Raw genomic sequence first — 23,158 nt, 5'->3', positions numbered from 1 at the left:
TGCCTGTGTCGTGGAGACCATGATGGTCTGAGGAAACTGCCGAGGTCGCGGGCCTTAGGTTTGGAGTTTGCGCCGGCACATGGTGGGCCCTCTTTTACACACGCCGGTGTCGGCAGGTGAACAGCGAGACCTGGGTGCGCAGGGGCGGGCAGGACGGGTTCGGGGACCAGTGGCCCAGTGTACAGCAGGCGCACAGGATCGCAGGCAACTCCGCTCACAACAGCGGCATCGGCCTCGTGGCGGGGTGAGAGGCACCGCCCTGGCAGAGATGTTGGGCATTCCAGAAGAGGACCACGCCCAGAGCTATGTGCTTTTTATTCACACCCCTACGCTGGCCTGGCGTACACCGGGCCGGCCCACTCCGTTCACGCGTACAGGGGGGACGTAACAAGCTACATTTCAGCGATCTTCCCCACTGGCTGGGGTGACATCAAAATCAAATCAAATCAAAGTTTAGGAAAACTCTGAAAACTGCTCTGTTCTCAGCCTAGCCATTGCCACCGCTTTCAATGCACGTCCCGAGCACTGAGATACCCCCTTGGGGGTGATTCAAGCGCTATACAAAAAAATAAATCAAATTAAATCAAATCTCATCATGGTTGCATCCACCGTTCACTACACTCCATACACCAGTGGTGTATGTCAACATGGATATGTGTATGGTCTGCATACTTGAGTTTGTCCATCACATCCATGTCACACTTGGCATTGTGTACCTTCTCATTCATTGGTCACTTGTCGCCTTCGCACATGCCTGGTGCCCACCTCTCCCCACAATATGCTATTGTGTGGCTGATGTGCCATGCAGTTGATGGCTTATGTACATGGCTGGCCCAGGCTCCCACAGTAAGTTGTGCTGTTGTGTCTGGTGGGTGGGCATGTTGCTGGGCATGTTATGTGTGAGTTAGTAATGTGTGTATTCCCATTGCTGTGAGTTGCATGATTGTGGAGTTGATGTGTGTTGTGTGTTCATTTGGTACTTACTAACGTGCAGTGTATTTCCATGGATGCCATCCTGGTAGCGCTGGTTGATGATGGACTGTCGGTAGAAGTGGAATGATGCACACTGCCTGGATAGTTGGCGATTCCCCACTGGTCAACTGTTGCCTGCACATTGATGGAATGCGTGTGCTTTCTGTCGAGTTAATTGTGTCCAGTGTCACCAGGGGGCACAAGTAGGACATGTGTGCAGTCAATTGCCCCCTAACACGTGCAGGGTGCCAGCTATGGCGTAGACGCCTTGCTTGGTCTCCAGCTGTTCATGCGCAGTGTGGGGGGGTATAGGTACTGGGGTACCAAGCTGATGATGGCATCCAAGACAGTTGGGAGGAACTCTAATAGGGCCGGCTGTGAGACTCCTCCAAATCTTGCAGTTGTTGGATGGAAGGCACCAGAGGCCAACAGATGCAGCACAGCCAGCAGCTTTGTCTGAAATGGGATGTTGGTTGTCTGCTGTATTAGTACTGTCGGCCTGTGGACAAAGATGTTCAGGATGCGGAGGATGGTTGTCCTTTTGAGCATGACATTCCCTAGTGTTGGGTCTGTGAGGTTGGTGCGTCTTGTGAGGGTCCGATGTCTTTGTTTGCGCTGCCTCTGGGGTGGTCGGGGGGGCAGGGAAGGGTCCGGGGGGAGCGGACCTGGGGGTGGTGACGGTGGGTGTTGTTGTCCTCTTGGGGCTCCGAGCTGCATGATCAGTCGCTCCATGGCATCTGTTGTTCTTCAGGTGTGGCTCTGGGCTGTGCTCCCTTGTCTGGTGCCGGTTGTCGCACAACTTTACACCAGGTAAGAGCAGGTGTTCATTTCCTGCAGCTAACATGCCTTATCGCATGTTTTGTGTTCTTATCCCCGATCTGGCTGGTCGTTGAGAATGTTATGGAGTGGTGTTGTTGTGGGTTTTGGCAAGGGAACACCTACTCTGCATCTCATTAGCATTAGTTGCGGGGATCATCTGAGGCAATGTTTTTTGCGACTGCTATCGCAGGTAAACTGGTGCTATGGGTTGTTAGCATCAGCTTGTGAATGGGGTGAAAAATTCATCGCAACTTTGGCTGCGATAAAGTGCCGTTAATTCGGCGATATGTCCTTGAGAACATACCCGTTAGACCTGGGATCACCAGACTACATAGGGTAGCTTGGCGCGAAGTAGGAAGGTCTTTCCCAAAGGCAGAAAGTATTAAGCTTGCGTCGCACCCTTACAGTAACACAGCGTCCATCCACTCAAAAATGACACTACACCATAATTTTATAAAAGTAGAAAAGTTTATCTTTTCCTCTTTGAGTGTGCTTTCAATCACGTTTTTCTTAGTAGTTTCTCAATTCACATTTAATACTCTGCAGTTCACAATTCAGCAATAAATCATGGACTACGAGGAAATGTTACTTAGTCCTAACCTTAATCACAAGTTTCGCACAGCTCAGACTATATTTCAGTGCTAGACTTTCTTTTGATCTCATGTACAAAATGACTATAGATAAGCCTTGTGAATATCTATTCCAAATTACAATAGCAATAATTAGGCAGTGCATAAGCCAACAATTAGCTGAAGTCAAGATTACAAAAGGAAGTGATTTATCTCTTAGAGCCTATCACTCTCATTTGTAGTTGGAATTGGACTCCTTCTCAGGTAACTTGAACATAAAAGGAATAAAGGACAAGTTTTGCTTCATGTACTTTGAACAGAGGAGTTACATTACTGCCCTCATGAATGAACTGACCCCTATTGGTTTTTCACAGTAAGCCTGGTTGAGTATGGGAAGAATAAACGCTGTCCTTTAGTTTTCTGGACCCAACAAGCGGTATAAGGGAAAACTCTCCTAACAGTTCTCCCTTAAATGGACTCTGCGCCCAGGCAATTGTTTTTTATTAGGAGCTAGGGAACCCACGAGTTTTATCAGGCCGAGCCGAAGGGACTGTGCACCCAATTTCCTCCCTTCAGACCCCCCGCAGTCGTCTTCCCAGCTTACTATGTTTCAAGGCGCTGCTCTGTCCACACAGCCGATGTCAGACGACTGAGAAGTCAAGGGAACTCCCCCTTCCGCAGGTCTTAGCGGAGGTACAAAGTCTGCAGGTCTACGGAGATGGGACCCGCCTTCCGCCAGGCGAGCGGCTCTCCTTTCGTCAGTTTCCTCCCTTTCGCCGCAGGAAATATCGGCTCCTCCCTCAGTTCTCCTGTCACGCCGCACTACCTCCCCAGGCGCTCCTCTAAACAGCGTCGAGGCGGGGCTACGTTCCGACTTCCTCCGCCTCACGCTCCAGCCACCACGCAGAGCACCCCTCTTCACAGGCTCTCCCACGGGTCCCGGTTCACGGACGAGCTCGCGCCTCACTCCCGCCTCCCGAACCAGCAATCGGAGGCTTGACAGGTGGCCACGGCGAGCTCCGCTTCACGAGCTCCGCACTTCACCAGCCACAGGCGCTCCTAAAGTTCAGATGCAGTCAGATCGGGCTAACGCATGTAGCCCAGGGAGACCAGGGTTCTACCGACGGGTCGCTGGTAAGTTCCTCTTTTAAATGAACTAACCCAGTCCGTCTGTCGAGAAAATCAGGCTGTGTCCAGAAAAGGGGGGGGGGGGGCAAGCAGCTAGGCTATGGAACTTCATAAATGTCTTGGCCACAGACCGGAGGCAGGCTCAGACCCTCTCACCTCACTTTCCTCAGCTTCTTCGTTAGAAGTGATCTTCGTCTGTTCTTGCTAGGGCAGGTCAATGGGAGAGGGACAGTATCATGAGTGAGGACAGCAACCCCTCGAGGCAGTCAGATCCCCTCGCAGCGCACTAATCTCCTCGCTCCACAGCCTCCACTCCAGCCATAAACCACTCCTCACCAACCTCTACAAAATGGCTGCCCAACATTCCACCTTTTAAAGGCCGACCCTAGAATGTCCAGGGAAGTCCAGAAGGTTCTGGAAACCCTCATTCTGTTCTATGGCCCTGGTTCCTGAGGTAGCCAGGCAGGTGACAGTTGCAAGCCACCATTTTGTGTATCCCGTGGTTTCAGTCAGAAAAGGCACCTAAGGCAGGGGAAAAAGACTATAGGGACAAGGAGCACCTAACCCCTAGGTCAACACCTAAAAGGTCCAGTGGACATAAAAAACAAAGGTTAGGAGGCAGAAAGGGGACAAAATAAATAAATAATTAGGAGGGACCACCCAAAGGGCGGACAGGTCTAACACGCGTCCCCCCCAGCTGAAAGTGGGGAGAGCTACCCAACCCCTTGGGAGTTCTCATCACTAAGGCGGAAATACCTGGAGAGACCGTCTGCATTGGCGTGGTCCACTCCTGGCCAATGTTCCACCCGGAAGTCCATTCCCTGTAGGGAGATGGACCATCTCAACAGCTTGGGATTCTCCCCCTTCATTTGCATCAGCCAACGAAGGGGTCGATGGTCAGTCTGAACCAGGAAGTGTGAGCCAAACAGGTATGGCCGCAACTTCTTCAGAGCCCATACCACTGCAAAGGCTTCCCGCTCAATTGCACTCCACTTCTGTTCCCGGAGAAGCAGTCTCCTAGACAGGAAGACCACAGGTTGATCCAGACCCTCTTCATTGACTTGCGATAACACTGCCCCAATGCCATGCTCTGATGCATCTGTCTGGACAATGAACTCCTTAGAGAAATCCGGGGCCCTCAGGACCGGTGCTGCACACATTGCCTGTTTCAGCTTTTCAAAGGTTTGCTGACAAGCCTCTGTCCAGACTACCCGTCGAGGTTGTTTCTTGGATGTGAGCTCAGTCAGGGGTGCCACAATAGTGCCATACCCCTTCACAAAGCGACGGTAGTAACCTGTGAGGCCCAGGAAAGCTCGGACCTCAGTTTGGGTCTTGGGGGGCTCCCAGGCCATGATAGCCCCAATCTTTGCCTGGAGGGGCTGCACCGTTCCCCTGCCCACCAAGTGGCCTAGGTACACAACCGACCCCTGACAGATCTGACATTTACTGGCCTTGATTGTCAAGCCAGCCTGTTTCAGGGCCTGCAGAACAGCTTGTAAGTGACACAAATGGTCTTCCCAACTGCTGCTGAAGACGGCAATGTCATCCAGATAAGCAGCGGAGAAAGCCTCCATCCCAGAGAGAACCTGGTTCACCAGCCGCTGAAAGGTGGCAGGGGCGTTTTTGAGCCCAAAGGGCATTACACAGAACTGGTAGTGGCCCTCAGGTGTGGAGAAGGCTGACCTTTCCTTTGCTCCATCTGTAAGGGAAATCTGCCAGTACCCTGAAGTAAGGTCAAAGGTACTCAAGTATTGAGCAGCTCCCAGCCGGTCAATAAGTTCATTCGCCCTTGGGATCGGATGTGCATCAGTTTTGGTCACTGAATTCAGTCCCTGGAGTGGTGCCCGGTGGGGCAGCTTTTGGTACCAGAACCACCGGACTGGACCAGGGGCTACTACAAGGTTCAATTACTCCTAGCTCCAGCATCTTTGTAACTTCACTGCGGATGCTGGCCTTCACCTTATCTGACAGCCGGTAGGTCTTAGACTTCACTGGTGGGCTGTCTCCCCTGTCCACATCATGGGTACACAGGTGGGTCCTTCCCGGGATTAGGGAGAACAGCGATGAGTACTGCTCCAAGATCTGGCGGCAGTCTTCTCGCTGCTCAGGAGTTAGGGATGGTGAGAGAATCACTCCCTCCACCGACCCATCCTTTTCCTGAGACGAAAAGAGATCAGGGAGAGGCTCGCTTTCCGCTTCCTCTGCTCCATCAGTCACCATCTTTAAGATGACCTCGGGCCTCTCATGGTGGGGTTTGAGACGATTGGCATGCAGCACCCGTAGGGGCTGTCGAGGGGTCTTAGTTTCCCCAAGGTAAGTGGCCTTACCCTTCTTCTCCATCACCTCAAAGGGGCCTGTCCAGCGATCCTGAAGGGCACTCAGCTCTCCAGGTTCCATCACCCACACTTTCTGGCCAGGCTCCAACTCCACAGGGTGAGCGTTGTGGTCATACCACTCTTTCATCACTGCTTGGCTGGCTTCCAAGTTCTCTGAAGCTTGATTCCACAACTGAGCCATTTGGCTCCGGAAGGCCAGCATGTAGCTCACCACATCCTGGGGAAGCTTCCTGGAAAACTTTTCCCATCCGTCTTTCACCAGGCTGAGAGGTCCATGCACAGGTTGCCCATACAGAAGCTCGAAGGGGCTGAAGCCCAATCCCTTCCGTGGCACTTCCCTGTAGGAAAACAACAAACAGGGGAGGAGGACGTCCCATTTCCTCCGCAGGCTCTCAGGCAGACTTCTTATCATGCCTTTCAAGGTCTTGTTGAACGTTTCCACTAGACCATTGGTCTGTGGGTGATAAGGAGTGGTAAACCGGTAGGTAACTCCACACTCCTTCCACATAGCCCGCATGTATGCTGACATGAAGTTGGTCCCCCTGTCAGACACAACCTCCCTGGGGAAACCCACTCCGGTAAAGATCCCCATCAGAGCCCTTGCCACTGCAGGTGCAGTAATGGTCCTCAGAGGAATTGCCTCTGGGTACCGTGTGGCGTGATCCACCAGAACCAGGATAAACCTGTGACCAGCTGTAGTTGGTGGATCCAATGGCCCCACAATGTCAATGCCCACCCTTTCAAAGGGGGTGCTAACGACAGGAAGTGGTTCCAGGGGAGCTTTCAGCTTCACCCCTGTTTTCCCACTGGCTTGGCAAGATACACATGTCCGACAGTATGTGTCGGATGCCACCCTCATCTGAGGCCAGTAAAAGTGGGGGACAAGCCGGGCAAAGGTCTTGTCCTGTCCTAAGTGTCCTGCCAAGGGTATCTCATGAGCCAATTCTAAAAGAAAGGCTCGGTAACGTTGAGGGGCAACCAAGGCCCATGATGAACCGTGCACAGGTGCCTTAGGTTCACTGTAGAGGAGTCCATCCTCCCAGTAAATATGGCAATTCCCAGTAACGTTCCCTGCTGCCTGGGCTTCGGCCTGTCGCCTCAGTCCCTCAAGGGTAGGGCACTCCTTCTGGCCCTTACAAAACTCCTCCCTGGTAGGCCCTCCTTCCACATGCCACTCAGCAGGGATAGGTAAGTTCTCCAGGGAGACAACTTCCCCCTCCACAGACTCCTGGTCCACCACCGCAGGTGGCCTATCTGTCTCATGGGACGTGGAAGCGGAGGCAGGCCTCTCCTGTCTTCGGTTCTTTCCCTTTTTGGCAGCTGGCTGGGCCTTTGTTCCAGGCTCCAGCCCAAGCGAACTCCCTCTCCGGGTAGTCGCGGACCTTGTGCTAGCACAGGCCCAGTCAGGTGTACCCAGCATCTCAGAATGAGTCCGGTATTCCACCTCTTTCCAGGCATTGTGCTCCATATCATTCCCCAACAGACAATCGACTGGCACGGCAGGGCTTACGGCAACTCGAAGTGAACCTGCAACCCCTTCCCACTCAAATGGAACCTCGGCCACAGGGTAGTGGCCCAATCTGCCATCAGCCATCGCGGCGGGGTGGAGTACATGTGGAATCACCTGCTCTGGAGACACCAGTTGACTCCTTACCATAGTCATACTGGCTCCTGTGTCTCTCAGAGCCTCCCCTCTTTGGCCATTGATGGTGACCCACTGCCCATACTTTGTAGTATTGGAGGGCACCTGGATCTTAGGAACCATCTCCCGATCTCCCAGGGACACTAAGGTGACACCCGCCCACTCTCCCCCCTTATCCAAGGGCAACTCCTCCCCGAGCACTACACTAGCTACTCCCGGGGCTTTTCCTCCAGTGGGAGGGGGTGGTCTCTTTGGGCTCTTGACATCTCCCTTATAGTGTCCAACACCACCACACTCAACGCAGTGGACAACCCTTGGCTGCTGACTTTGGCCAGGATGAGGGTTTCTGGGCGGGTTAGCCTTAGGGGTGAATCCTGTTCCCTTTCCCTGGAAACTGTTTTGGGGGCCTTTTGAGAACTCCCTCTTTTTATCTCCCCCCTTTTTCTTCTGGGGAGCGCCCTGTCCGGTCCTTTGGGAATCCCCTCCAGTCCCCTTTGAGGACACCCGGGTACTAGCCCAGATGTCCGCCTCCTCTGCAAGCTTCCGGGGGCTGGTCAGCTTGCTGTCCACCAGGTGTTGTCGCAGCTCGGGAAAACATTTCTCGAGTAGGTGCTCGTTGAGAATAAGGTCATACAACCCCTCATAGTCTTTCACTCACTGCCTTGTACCCAACCCTCTAGTGCCTTCTGTGCGTAGTCCAAGAAATCCACCCAATTCTGTGTGCCTAGTTTGTGACTACCCCTGAACTTCTGTCGGTATTTTTCTGGAGTCAGTCCAAACTTTCTTATTAGCGCCACTTTCATGGTGGGGTAAGTGGGTCTGCTCTCCCTGCTCTAGGGCCAATAGTGTATCCCTTCCTGCAGGAGGCATGTATTTATACAAGCCACCCCCCCCAGTGTTTCTCCAGTATCCCATGGGCTCTTAAGGAGACCTCATAGGCAGCCAGCCATTTGGCGATGTCATCCCCTGCGCTGTAGCTGGCGACTACGTCCTTTGGTAAATAGGGTCTGGGTTCCCTGGTCAAGTCCTTAGATTCGCTGCCACCATTTGGAGAACTGGGAGTCCCTGCCTGTAGGGCCTTGAGATCTAACTCTCTGAGTTTCAACTCATGAGCCATCCTCTGCTCCTCCCTCTCCTTTTCCAACCGGGCTAACTCCCACTTCAGCTGTGTGTTCTCCCTCCGGTCAGCTAATTCAGCTTCGGTTAAGCTTCTTCCAGAGACACTGCTGCCCTCCCTTGAAAGTGTCCTAGGACCCGGTAGTAGGTTCCCCACCTCACGTTGGTCAATCCATCTACCCCGATGACAGTGTCCCGGTCTGTCTCTTCTTCCTCCTCCTTCCCATCTGGGTGAGCTGCCACCCACGCCCTCAAGCTGGTTTGGAGTTCCCCCTTTTTAGCACCACGCTTGAAGAACACTCCCATATTTTGACAAAATTCTCGGAGTTGAGCCACAGTATAGGTTTCTAACTCTTCCAGAGCGAATTCCATTTTTGCCAAAGAGAGTCAGGGACAGCCACTTGGAAGGAATTAGTTTAGAGGGTATTCTGAAGCTACCTCCACCCACCACCAGGAGTATATTTGGAAAAAACAAAAATATAATTAGGGAGTCCGCCAGGAGAAAACTCCAGGTGTAGGTCTATGGAGTACACCTCGTTACTATTGAGTGGACGCAAGCACAGTTCTCATCCCACCGCTAGACACCAATTATGTTAGACCTGGGATCACCAGACTACATAGGGTAGCTTGGCGCGAAGTAGGAAGGTCTTTCCCAAAGGCAGAAAGTATTAAGCTTGCGTCGCACCCTTACAGTAACACAGCGTCCATGCACTCAAAAATGACACTACACCGTCATTTTATAAAAGTAGAAAAGTTTATCTTTTCCTCTTTGAGTGTGCTTTCAATCACGTTTTTCTTAGTAGTTTCTCAATTCACATTTAATACTCTGCAGTTCACAATTCAGCAATAAATCATGGAATACAAGGAAATGTTACTTAGTCCTAACCTTAATCACAAGTTTCGGTACAGCTCAGACTATATTTCAGTGCTAGACTTTCTTTTGATCTCATGTACAAAATGACTATAGATAAGCCTTGTGAATATCTATTCCAAATTACAATAGCAATAATTAGGCAGTGCATAAGCCAACAATTAGCTGAAGTCAAGATTACAAAAGGAAGTGATTTATCTCTTAGAGCCTATCACTCTCATTTGTAGTTGTAATTGGATTCCTTCTCAGGTAACTTGAACATATAAGGAATAAAGGACAAGTTTTGCTTCATGTACTTTGAACAGAGGAGTTACATTACTGCCCTCATGAATGAACTGACCCCTATTGGTTTTTCACAGTAAGCCTGGTTGAGTATGGGAAGAATAAACGCTGTCCTTTAGTTATCTGGACCCAACAAGCAGTATAAGGGAAAACTCTCCTAACAGTTCTCCCTTAAATGGACTCTGCGCCCAGGCAATTGGTTTTTTATTAGGAGAGAGGGAACCCACAAGTTTTTTCAGGCCGAGCCGAAGGATCTATGCACCCAATTTCCTCCCTTCAGCCCCCCCCCCGCAGTCGTCTTCCCAGCTGACTATGTTTCAAGGCGCTGCTCTGTCCACACAGCCAATGTCAGATGGCTGAGAAGTCAAGGAAACTCCCCCTTCCGCAGGTCTTAGCCGAGGTACAAAGTCTGCAGGTCTACGGAGATGGGACCCGCCTTCCGCCAGGCGAGCGGCTCTCCATTCGTCAGTTTCCTCTCTTTCGCCGCAGGAAATATCGGCTCCTCCCTCAGTTCTCCTGTCACGCCGCACTACCTCCCCAGGCGCTCCTCTAAACAGCGTCGAGGCGGGGCTACGTTCAGACTTCCTCCGCCTCACGCTCCAGCCACCAAGCAGAGCACCCCTCTTCACAGGCTCTCCCACGGGTCCCGGTTCACGGACCAGATCGCGCCTCACTCCCGCCTCCCGAACCAGCAATCGGAGGCTTGACAGGTGGCCACGGCGAGCTCCGCTTCATGAGCTCCGCACTTCACCGGCCACAGGCGCTCCTAAAGTTCAGATGCAGCCAGATCGGGCTAACGCAGGTAGCCCAGGGAGACCAGGGTTCTACCGACGGGTCGCTGGTAAGTTCCTCTTTTAAATGAACTAACCCAGTCCGTCTGTCGAGAAAATCAGGCTGTGTCCAGAAAAAGGGCAGGGGCAAGCAGCCAGGCTATGGCACTTCGTAAAAGTCTTGGCCACAGACCGGAGGCAGGCTCAGACCCTCTCACCTCACTTTCCTCAGCTTCTTCGTTAGAAGTGATCTTCGTCTGTTATTGCTAGGGCAGGTCAATGGGAGAGGGACAGTATCATGAGTGAGGACAGCAACCCCTCGAGGCAGTCATATCCCCTCGCAGCGCACTAATCTCCTCGCTCCACAGCCTCCACTCCAGCCATAAACCACTCCTCACCAACCTCTACAAAATGGCTGCCCAACATTCCACCTTTTATAGGCTGACCCTAGAATGTCCAGGGAAGTCCAGCAGGTTCTGGAAACCCTCATTCTGTTCTATGGCCCTGGTTCCTGAGGTAGCCAGGCAGGTGACAGTTGCAAGCCACCATTTTGTGTATCCCGTGGTTTCAGTCAGAAAAGGCACCTAAGGCAGGGGAAAAAGACTATAGGGACAAGGAGCACCTAACCCCTAGGTCAACACCTAAAAGGTCCAGTGGACATAAAAAACAAAGGTTAGGAGGCAGAAAGGGGCCAAAATAAATAAATAATTAGGAGGGACCACCCAAAGGGCGGACAGGTGTAACAATACCCCTCTTTGTTATAAAGTACAGGGTCTAATGCACCAACTGGGATGAGTTGCCCTTTCCCTGGGCAATTAAGGTGAAAACTGAAAAGACTTACTCTGCTTCTAATCCTCAACACTAGATAATTGTTACTAGCTATAGAGATTAACCATTGATAAAAGACAAAGAATGCTGCCATCAGAATGATTGCTGGTCTTAGAAGAAAGAAACATATCATGCAAGCTCCTACACTAGCTCCCAGTTAGAGATAGCATCCAGTTTATGCTAAGGTGTTGGATGTGTAAATGCATCAATGTTCTCTAACCCCCCTCCTATACTTCGCTAAATTAATCTCCCCACACTGCCTAGTAAAAACGCTAGGGAGCCTAGACAAAAACTGTTTGGTATTTCATAGGTCAGATTTAGATCAAAAGCACATAGAGCCTTCTTAATTCTGGACCCTTCTCACTGGAACTCAGTGCTTAATTTGTGCCGGTGCTTTCTGCTGCTTAGCACCTGCACTTATTTTTCAGGGCCGGGTCTACACCTGAGGGACACTGTGTCAACTCACATCAATGACTGAACTGCATGTAATATATATCAGTATAAATAATTGACTCACTACAGTGGAATTCACACTATCACAGTCCCCTGAGTCCTCTGTGAATAGTACGGCTGTACCGATAATAAATCCATATCGTGGCTCTGTGCGAATTTGCCGTCAGTTCAGTGTTGCTGTGGGCGCAGGGGCGTAACACAGGCCCCCGCAGGCCCCGCGGGTCAGGGGGGGTCAGGGGGCCCCCCTGCCCTCACTAGTCTCAGCAGGGAAGAAGACGGCTGCAAGCAATGCAGCATTGGGCTTAGGCGCTAGCAGACAGTAGCGGGTTAAATGAAACACTCTGACTGTATTAACACAGTCTCACCCCCCCCCCCCCCCGCAGGCCCAGGGCCACCACGCACGCTCCAAGGGGCCCCGACCTCACGTCTCTCCTCTCGGCAGCCCCCAGCCAGGAAGCACACGACGAGGGACAGTGCCGGCCCGGACTGCCTGTATTTAAACATTAGAGGCGTATCACAGGCAGCCCCCGCGCAGGGGCCCCCACGCTCCAGCCAGGGGCCCTCTCACTCTCAGCACTGACAGCAAGGAACTCCGTTAGGTAAGCCAGGCCAAACAGTGCACGCACACGCACCAACGGTGACACAGTGCATGCCTCTATTTTTTTTAAACTCTATGGAGGCGGTGCGTGCCTTACGTGCGCACTCCCTGCTGGCCTGCCCGAGCCCCGAGCCTTTAAATGAATTAAATAGTTGGCGCACGTGCACTGTGCTGGGCAGGACGGCTATTTGTCTTCACAACAACATAATAATAAAAAAAATGGTCCGTGCTCGTGGGCGTGGCCGTGGCGGCGCGCAGTTGAGTATCAGCCTATCAGGGTGCGTCTGCGCGCTGCGGTGCCGCGGTCTTTTGGGTGAGGGGTGCTCGACTCGTGATCAGGGGGTGCCAATTTTGTCATGCGCAGCCGCATTGTAGTGCGTGCAGCTCGTGACTTTAGAAGAACAAAGAAGCAAGAAGAACCGGACCAGAACGGGTGCGGCCGCCGTAGTACTAAAGAGTAGTACGCACTAGTAGTAAGCAGCCCGAGCCCCCTGGTGGCAACTTCACGCCCCTCGCCCAGTCAGTCGCCCCCTGTCTTCTGCTGCCCAGTGCAGTGTGCCCGCCCCGCTCGCCTTAGCTGCAGGCCGTCATCCAGGCCTAAGGTGAGCGAGTATGTATGTCGTGTGTGTGTGTGTGTGTGTGTGTGTGCTGATGCTTAATTATAGAACTGCAGTCATTAGTTTATTGACTGAACTCTTTCGAGTTGGAACACGGGTCCGCAGCTTAGCTCCTGGTCTCATAAGCAGTTGTACCATATTTCCGACTATACCAGTGCAGTGCCTCTGCTGTACTGTAGGGCTGGGGCAGTGTCCGTCGGCCGTGAGTCAGCAGGGGGGTCACTGTAGGCAGGCACTGTCTGCATTGTGATCACTGTGACCTGAAATGTCCAGAGATTACACAGCGCACCAGTACACCTCTGCACATGCCCTCTTCCCCTATACCGGAAATACAGGTTGAATCTTCTGTCATGTAGTGTAAGTGCTGATAATAACCTGCCAATAACAGTCTGACAGCCATGGCACGAGTTGCATATTCTGAACATTGGCAGAGCGACAACAGTGTACAGTGTGCTAATTTGTTCACCTGTAATGTTCTCATGTATCAGTTATGTTCCTATTGTAAAGCGCTCTGACACCTTCGGGTAAAGTGTGTGTGTCCTGCTCAGTCAGGACTCGGCGTCTGCGGAGTCGGACTGGAACGGAGGATGGATCAATGATAAGGAAATCCTTACTTGCATCTATCTGTGTTAGATAGACGGTTAGCTTTGTGGGTTCATGATGCGCCTACAGCAGTCACCCTAACACTTAAGTGCAATATCATCTTTCTGTCTTCCGAGGCCTATAAAGATAGAACAACCCAGTTGGACTAATCTTAACACCTTTCATTTAAAATGCAACTGAAAGCTCGTGGTAATGAACATAAGAATTTTAAGTCAGCAGAAGTTTTACAATAAACGGTTCCTACATCCACGACAACAAGAGTAGTAGTGTGGCCCGAGGTTGTGAGTGAACGTATGGTGAGAACAGAATTTTGCAGAAACCCACCCCTACTTGAAATCTTGCAGTGAGGACTGTTTCGCCTCCAGGCACTTGGCTGGCAGTCCTAGGCTCTCCTAGTAAGACAAGATGAATGTCGTCTGGCACCGCCATGAGCCTATACAGACCGTGTTAAGAATGTGGTCTTGTGGCCAAACAGGTCTCCCCGATGTCCATTTGTGTTGTCAATTTCACCCATATTCCAAAGCTTTAATGTCATTTTGTATCGTATCACGATAGGAGGGGGGGGATTGGGGAGAGTCCTTAAAGGAAGCCTGCCCTGCCTGCCAGTCAGTGCCCGCAATGGTGCACTCAGCCTCAGGGCAGGGGGCAGGGCGCAGGCAGCATTGGTCATTGGTGGCAGGTGGTATAGAAATATCCCTCGTTTTAGCACTGGCAGGGATGGGCTCAGAGTGACGGAGTCCATTCAAACCGGTGAACTCTGAGCTTTGAGGAAGTCCGGGCAGCGTGGCGACTTCCCTGCTGCTGATGGGTCCTCCCAGTGATGGAGTGGACAGGGGAAAAGGGAAGGGGTGCAGCAGGTCGCTGCTGACAGGGATGCGGGGGGGGGGGGGGGGGGAGACTGGGGGTTGCTCAGGTGCCAGGCTGGGTTTCCAGGAGGGGGAGTTGGTGGTTGAAGGCTGCTGGTCCAAGGTGTGAGGGGGTTCACGCCAGGGGGCCCCTGGATCCCGGTTTGTGTTGGCTGCGGGTGGCACAGGTTTAAGGTTGTATTTGCTGAGCGTGGCACCAGTAGGAGGGGGCTCCTGGAAAGGGGGGCTCTGCCCCCAGGATTGTCTGCACTGCTGCTGGTAGGGCTGGGGCAGGGCCGGAATACACACGAGAGGAGATAGCGTGCTGAATGTGCAAACATTCAGTGTCTTTCAAATCTAGAAACACATCTCTCTGATGTCATTCACAAAGTCCAGGGCTTTAGATCCCGAGGAATCATGCGTTGACTGGCGTTGAGAGGGATTCACCCTTTTAATGTGTTTATTTCATGATTTACCTCCAGAGGCGCGCCCTTTCCACGCACTCTGTTGCAGATATTTATTCTTTAAATAATAACACAAAAGAAAAAAAATGCCTACATTTTAAAACGTTTTCTAGTTTTGAAAGCCTTTTGCCCTACATTTTTATACGTGTGTGCGCCAGTATGCGCTTCGTGAATGAATTTATTAGAAAAAATTGCAAAGAGCCTCACCTAGGCCTCAAGAGAGCAAAGTTGTACTTTTGCCGTGCTGGTATGGCAGATGAACTAGGGTTTACAATGTCCTGCATAAGTAAAACATTTCAAAATACCCTGGTAGCTGCAGTTGAAGAACCCTGGTGTGGTAAAGGTTTTACAGTTGGTGTCTTGACCACCCCTAACCTTGAGCTATATAGCGCATGCACGTGACTTTCGACAAAGTCGAATAATTAATACAAGCTTAATTTGTGTGTGTTTTAGAGCCCGTGGCCTCCATGCTCCCTGCTCTGCATTGATTGAACCCTGATGGTGCCTCTTCACAACCCTAGTGAAAATCCCTGTTGGCCGATTGCAAAGTGTTTCTGCTAGAAGTAGTAGCTACCATATTGTTTTTTTGACACCTGATGTGTTCCTGGGGGAACACTGTAATCCTGCAACTGGTTATTGTGATGTTCTTTCCAGTGTACCCCCTTTTAAATCTCATGCTCTGTAACTGACCCGAGTAAAAACATTAGTAGGTAGCCAGATGGATTTACCATCAGGGATTTTCCATCTGAGAATACATAGATATTTGTGAGGTATTGTATTGTGGTTACGAATTTAAAATGTTTCCAGGCGAAGAACAATGCTGCCTTTTGAGGCACCGTTACTCAACATTGCTTTTGATAGTTATATTTATAAAGGGTTTTACAAAAAGTGAGGGTTCAAAATTGAATCACATGCCTGAATGATATATATATTGAAATGTCTATTATCTAATTTAGCAAGCAATGGTTTATGTCAAGGTGATTACCGTCCTAAAATTATCATATTTACGCAACATTATAATTAACCAGAACGAGGGTGCAACATAATGGCCTGCATACCTTGCAGGTAATTTAACCATGCCCCCCACCCCCAGAGAGCGAGAGAGAGAGAGTGGAGAGAGAGAGGTAAGTGGAGAGAGAGAGTGGAGAGAGAGAGTGGAGAGAGAGTGGAGAGACAGAGTGGAGAGAGAGTGGAGAGACAGAGTGGAGAGAGAGTGGAGGGAGTGGAGAGATTGGAGAGAGCGAGTGGAGATTGGAGAGAGAGTGGAGGGAGCGATTGGAGGGAGACAGTGAAGAGAGAGTGGCGAGACAGTGGAGAGAGACAGTGGAGAGAGACAGTGGAGAGAGACAGTGAAGAGAGAGCGGAGAGAGAGTTGAGAGAGAGTGGAGAGAGACAGTGGAGAGACAGTGGAGAGAGAGAGAGTGGAGAGAGAGTAGAGAGAGAGTGGAGCGAGAGACAGTGGAGAGAGAGTAAGGAGAAAGACAGTGGAGGGAGACAGTGGAGAGAGAGAGTGGGGAGAGTAGAGAGAGAGCGGAGAGAGAGAGTGGAGGGAGACACTGGAGAGAGACAGTGGAGAGACAGTGGAGAGAGAGTGGAGGGAGAGAGAGAGAGTAAAGAGAGACCGGAGGAAGTGAGAGAGTAGAGAGTGAGAGAGAGAGAGTGGAGAGACAGTGGAGAGACAGTGGAGAGAGAGAGAGTGGAGTGAGAGTGGAGAGACAGAAAGTGGAGAGAGACACTAAAGAGAGAGCTAGTGGAGATAGAGTAGAGAGAGAGAGAGTGTGGGGGGTGACAGTGGAGAGAGCGGAGAGAGAAACAGTGGAGAGAGTGGAGAGAGAGTAGAGAGAGAGTGGAGTCTGGAGAGAGAGAGAGACAGTGTAGCGATAGTAGATAGAGAGAGTGGAGAGACAGAAAGTGGAGAGAGATTGGAGAGGTTGGAGAGAGAGTGAGTGGAGAGGTTGGACAGAGAGAGTGAGAGTGGAGAGACAGGAAGTGGAGAGAGACAGAGTGAAGAGAGAGAGGAGAGGTTGGAGAGAGAGTGGAGAGGTTGGAGAGACAGTCGAGAGAGAGTGGAGAGAGAGTGGAGAGACAGTAGAGAGAGAGTGGAGAGACAGTGGAGAGAGATTGGAGAGACAGACAGTGGAGAGAGAGTGACCCGTTGGAGATAGAGTGGACAGAGTAGAGAGAGAGAGTGGAGAGAGAGCAGGGAGACTGACTGACTGACTCAGAGACTGAATACTGACTGACTGAGAGACTGACTGGCTGAGAGACTGACTGAGAGAGAGACTGACTGACTGACAGAGAGAGCGACTGACCGCCAGAGACTGCCTGACTGACTAAGGTAGAGAGATACTGACTGACAGAGAGAGAGACAGAATGATAGAGAGAGGCAGAGACTGACAGAGAGAGACTGATTGACTGCGAGAGAGACCGACTGGGAGAGAGACTGACAGAGAGAGAGAGAATGACAGAGAGAGCATTACAGAGAGAGAGAGAGATAGAGACTGACTGATGGAGAGAGACTGACTGACAGAGAGTGACTGACAAAGAGAGAGAGAGACTGACTGACTGAGGTAGAGAGAGAATGACTGACTGAGAGAGACTGACCGAGAGAGAGAGACTGACTGACAGAGAGACTGAGAGATTGACAGAGAGAGAGAGAGACTGACTGACAGAGAGAGAGACTGACTAACAGAGAGAGAGAGAGAGACTGACAGAGAGAGAGACAGGCTGACTGACAGAGACTGACAGAGAGAGAGACTGACTGACGGAAATGGAGAGACTGACTGACAGAGAGGGTGAGACTGACAGAGAGAGAGACTGACTGACTGAGAGAGACTGACTGACCGAGAGAGAGAGAGAAACTGAAAAACTGAGAGAGAGACTGACTAAGAGAGAGACTGACTACCTAACAGAGATAGACTGACTGACTGAAAGAGAGAGAGATAGAGAGACTGACAGAGAGAGAGAGAGAGACCGACAGACTGACTGACAGATTGACTGACAGAGAGACTGACAGAGACTGACTGACTGAGAGATACTGAATGACAGAGAGAGATAGACTGACTGACTGACTGAGAGAGAGAGTCTGACTGACTGAAAGAGAGAGACTGACTGACTGAGAGAGAGAGAGAGAGTAAGAGACTGTGATGGAATTGGGGTCAGAGTGTGTATGAAGCTATGCAATGCCTCTTAAGATTGCTATTGTCTGCTAATAAAAATGTATTATAAAAATTTGCTCTTTGTAGTTACATCTGCTTTTGAAATACAGCATTGTCGCATTGTCTAATGTTTTAAAACGGAAACGAGAAGGAGCAGTGGATGCACTTTTGTCAAAACTGAACGATGAGTGGGCCCGGTGTTGTATATCATGACAGGAGTCTGCATCAGGAAACCCACCTAAAATTGGGCAAACTTCTCCGGCCTACTGATGGCAGGGACCCTGTAATGAATGGACCACCACCTATGATAGCCTGCGGGCAGACTAAGCCCAACCTTTAACTCCACCATCCAGTGTTACTTATAACCGCTGGATTGGTGACAGTGGCGTAACAATAGCCCGCATCCCCTGCAGTATGGCGGGTCGCTAGCCTGGGAGCTCTAGACTGGCACGGAGAATGGGAGGGGGGCTCCCTCCATGTAGTTTGCAGGGGGGCCCCCTCAAGTTTCGTTACGCCACTGTGTGGGCGGGCGAATGATTGGGCTGGATTTTGTTATGTGGGGTAGGGGCACCAGCAGCGTGCATGTGTGTAACCTTTTTTTTTTATTCCAACGCCTACACACATGCACTGCTTGAGTCACCACCAGTTCAGCACGACTTATGAAGGAAGTACCACCAGTAAACAAGTAAGGATCCAAATTAACTCTGCGTTTTATAGCACACGGTGCGGTGTGACCGTCACCGTGTTTAGTAAAGTTAAACAGACTTCGAGTCTGAGCAATCATGCCGCCGGGCTCGAAGTCTGTTTAATTTTACTTTTTTTTAATTACCATGAGGCCCGGCGGATTTCGGAGGACATGGCATTGGCGGGTGCCTGGCGCTGTCCTATCTAGTGACTGGAAATAAAGGGGAGCCGGGCTCATGGTGGGAGCAAAGAGCTGCGGAACTCTCCTATGCGTGTGCGCTTTAGGAATGTAGAGTTGTTCTGGTTTACCTCAATGCAAGGTCAATACACGGTAGCATGTGCAATCTGGACTGTATGAAAACATTGGGAACTTATCGAAGGGCCAGCGGGGTTGAAGAAGCTGTTGGAAAGCAAGGGAAACACCGGCATGCATAGGAGTGATACCGCCCCAACTCAAGCGACCTATACATGGTAGGGTACACAGACATAATTTCGATTACACAATTCTCGACAGACAAAATATCGAGTTAAAAATATAGACCAGACAAAATATCGACCAGACATAATATCGACTACAAAAATATCGATTCAATCGATATTAATAGCCAAAATATTGAATCAAAAATATAGACTAGACATAATATCGAGTAGATAGAATATAGACAACAAAAATATGTAAAATTAGGTAAGTGTTTTATATTTTGTAATAATTGTGTAATATGAATCTGTAGCGGGTTGTGGGTTTATAGGGGAATAGGGTGGGAAGTAATTTAAATATAATTATATAAATATGTAATATAGTAATTATTAATTAATTAATAATTGTTAATTAATTAAATTATAATTGGTAATTAATAATAATTGAATAATTGATCAATAATTACTTTTTACTATATTATTTTTTTAGCGGGTTGTGGGTTTATAGGGGAATAGGGTGGGAAGTAATTTAAATGTAATTAATTAAATATGTTAATTAATAATAATTGTTCATTAATTATTATTTGGTAAATAATTAAAATATAATTGGTAATTATAAATATTTAAAGAATAAATAAATAATAATTAGTAAATTAATGTCTGTAGTGGGTTGTAGTAAATTAATGTCTGTAGGGGGATACGGTGGGGAGTAATTTAATAATAACTAATTAAATATGTTAAATAATTAAATGTGTTAATTAATTAATAATTGACCATTAAATAAAATTTACTTCGTAAATAAAAGTAATTGGTTTTGGAAATTACATTTAAGTTTTTGGTTTTTGGGTAAAGGGGTATTTTTAGGGTTCAGGGTCAGTTTTTAGTTTCTGGGTAAAGGGGTATTTTTAGGGTTCAGGGTCAGTTTTTAGTTTCTGGGTAAAGGGGTATTTTTAGGGTTCAGGGTCAGTTTTTAGTTTTTGGGTAAAGGGGTATTTTTAGGGTTCAGGGTCAGTTTTTAGTTTCTGGGTAAAGGGGTATTTTTAGGGTTCAGGGTCAGTTTTTAGTTTCTGGGTAAAGGGGTATTTTTAGGGTTCAGGGTCAGTTTTTAGTTTTTGGGTAAAGGGGTATTTTTAGGGTTCAGGGTCAGTTTTTAGTTTTTGGGCAAAGGGGTATTTTTAGGGTTCAGGGTCAGTTTTTAGTTTTTGGGTAAAGGGGTATTTTTAGGGTTCAGGGTCAGTTTTTAGTTTCTGGGTAAAGGGGTATTTTTAGGGTTCAGGGTCAGTTTTTAGTTTTTGGGTAAAGGGACATTTTTAGGGTTCAGGGTCAGTTTGGGGTTTTTGGGGTATAGGGGTACAGTGTAAAAATAAAGTAAAATTAAATTATTAAATTAAATTAAATTAAATTATATTATATTAATATGTTTATTTAATAATATGTTTATATATATATATATATATATATATATATATATATATATATATATATATATATATATATATATATATATATTATTTTTGGTGATATAATTTATTTATCTATATTAATTATTTATTAATATTACATTTATTTAATAATTATTTCTAAGTTTTTATTAAATATATTTATATGTATTATTTTTAACTTAATTTTAAGACATTTAAAAAAATCGATAATTTTACAGTCTATATTTTTGTGAGTCGATATTTTGGTACTTACCTGTTTGAAGATAGGCTGTCGATATTTTGTACTTCGATATTTTTGACTCGATATTTTTGTATGTCGAATTTTTTGATTTCGAAATTCTGTCAGTGATCCACATGGTAGCATTTCATTAAATATTTCCCAATACCCGCCGGTAGTGGAGCGATGCTCATGCTTTACATTCTAGTTAGCACATGGCCACCTCAGTAGTGATGGGTCAAAACGCACAATCCCCTTACAGTATTCACTCGGTATTTACTTTTTTTTCATGCATGATGCAGGCCAAAGTAACTGCTGTGCCAGCAGCCAAACCGGTCTTTGGAGCAAGTCCCTGTGAATGCCACTGGTTTCAGCAAAACCCTGTTCACGTGCCATCCGCTGCCATGGGCATGTTTTCATTTTATTTCTGTCCTGGTCGAGGTCCACACACCTGCTGTAGAGGTGAATTAGAGTTTGCTGGCAGTGTTGCACCCTCTCTGTGCCACCGTGAGGTAACACTGTGCCACCAGTGTTTAATTGGTCTCACGGCCGGCTCTAGGGCACTACGACCGGTACCACCAATCCGGGTGCTGATTTCAAGGAGCGCAGTGTTTGCAACTTTATTTTCATTTATAAAGCATCTGCTGCCGGGTTCCTTGTCTCCAGTAATTTTCCAGGCAACAATAAAGATTTAACCCTTTAAGTGCTGCCGTCGGCCAACGGTCGTCACGGGCACTACCTCCCCAGTGCTGCGTGCGACCGCTGGACGTCCAGTTCAGCACTGGATAATGGACAACGCAGCACTGGGGAGGTTTGTTTACGAAGCTCCTAAGGTGTTAAAGATAACTCAGTGATTAATGTTCTTCCTGGAGAGTGATGGGAGTTGTGTCTAGTAGAGGTTGTGACTCATCATTAGGTTGAGGGTTAATGTGCCTGCTGTAAAGAAGTCGTACCATGCAGATGAAAAGTGCACATAATGTAACTAGGTCAGTGGGTTACTGCTTTTCTAAGAGACAGCTATTGTAACAGTTTATAAATTAAACATCCTAATATAGAACAGTAAATTATTAACTGTAGTCAAAGAACTGCATGCACAGTTCAAAGTGTAGGTTATAGCATAGATTAATGTTGCAAAAATGGTTAATTTGGGTAGAAGTCAATTCTTATTATTAAAGAGAACCCCCAAGTATGGTGTTCCATTTTCAATTCAGAGGTTGTGCTTCTCCAGATCAAGCAGTCTTATACTATACGGCCTACCCGTATGGACATGTCACTCCAACAACTTGTAGTCCTCTGATCCTGGCTTATGTAACATTTCATATACAGTGATTTACATACGTAGGATTCATTGTGTGTGGACCCAGTGGAGGAAGTGGGTCCAGCCGGAGGAAAATGGGCGAGGCATGCGAAAAACATTTGAGCACCTGGACTTCATATTTTACAAACTAAGCCTTACCCAGGGCCTACTGTATGTTTCCAATTTGTCCATCTTGAGAAAGGCACCTAAAACCCAGCTATTTTAAGGTAATATTACAAGACTAGTGCCAATAGTTTTGCACTGTAATGCCAGAACCCAGTGCAGAAGAACGGCTGATGTGAAATTACTTTATTGTAGCACGTCTTAAAACGTAGACATGCCAAAATAGAATAAAAAAGTTGCCAATCTAAGTCCCCTAGAGAAAAAACTTGTGGCCATCAAGCACCTATTTTTAGATAGAAATTAAAGAGGCCATTGGCATCTTCATTTGTGAATATAGGAGTTGTCTGGTTATTCTGCACCACAGACATGGCATAATTAGACAGGATGATAAACCAGCATCCTACAGTTTCACAAATACCTAATGCTATAATATAATTATGTATCTCTGCACCACAGACATGGCATAATTAGACAGGATGATAAACCAGCATCCTACAGTTTCACAAATACCTAATGCTATAATATAATTATGTATAGAATTTTTTTTGGTGCATTTTGCTTACCTTAGCATTTTCGATACAAGGACAGATAGCCCAGGCTGCACTTGCTTGAACATCTGTATTTGGATTTTTCAGCAAGGACCATAATAAGCGAACTCCATCCAGCCGGTCAATTAACCTGTAGAATGTCAGACATTAAAAATAATATTACCTTTAAGAATTGTAAACCTAAAACAATGAACAAGCTTAAGTAATCCTTCTGTAAAACAACTTGCCTGTTGATTTGATATTAACATTAGTGTTTTAGTGAGTTGCAGCACCATCATTACATTTTCGGTTTACACTTGATTTATTTGCATAGGGAGTTTCATTTAAGGAAAGTTGCATAGGCTATATAGACGTGTATC

The 23,158-nt window shown here is 48.2% G+C and overlaps 1 protein-coding gene across 2 annotated transcripts in view; it reads right to left on the bottom strand.

Annotated features, from left to right (window-relative positions):
- ODAD2 (outer dynein arm docking complex subunit 2) overlaps positions 1-23,158 on the bottom strand; it is a 1,353,572-nt gene that overhangs the window by 147,508 nt on the left and 1,182,906 nt on the right. For both annotated transcript variants that reach the window (XM_078663397.1, XM_078663398.1), the window contains one exon: positions 22,815-22,929. In XM_078663397.1, coding sequence (XP_078519523.1) covers positions 22,815-22,929 — 115 coding nt within the window. The remainder of the gene's footprint in view (positions 1-22,814; positions 22,930-23,158) is intronic.

This window comes from Lissotriton helveticus, chromosome 10 (genome assembly GCF_964261635.1).
Source record: "Lissotriton helveticus chromosome 10, aLisHel1.1, whole genome shotgun sequence".
In the NCBI taxonomy this organism is placed as follows: Eukaryota; Metazoa; Chordata; class Amphibia; order Caudata; family Salamandridae; genus Lissotriton; species Lissotriton helveticus.
This window is presented reverse-complemented; position numbering and strand designations above follow the sequence as displayed.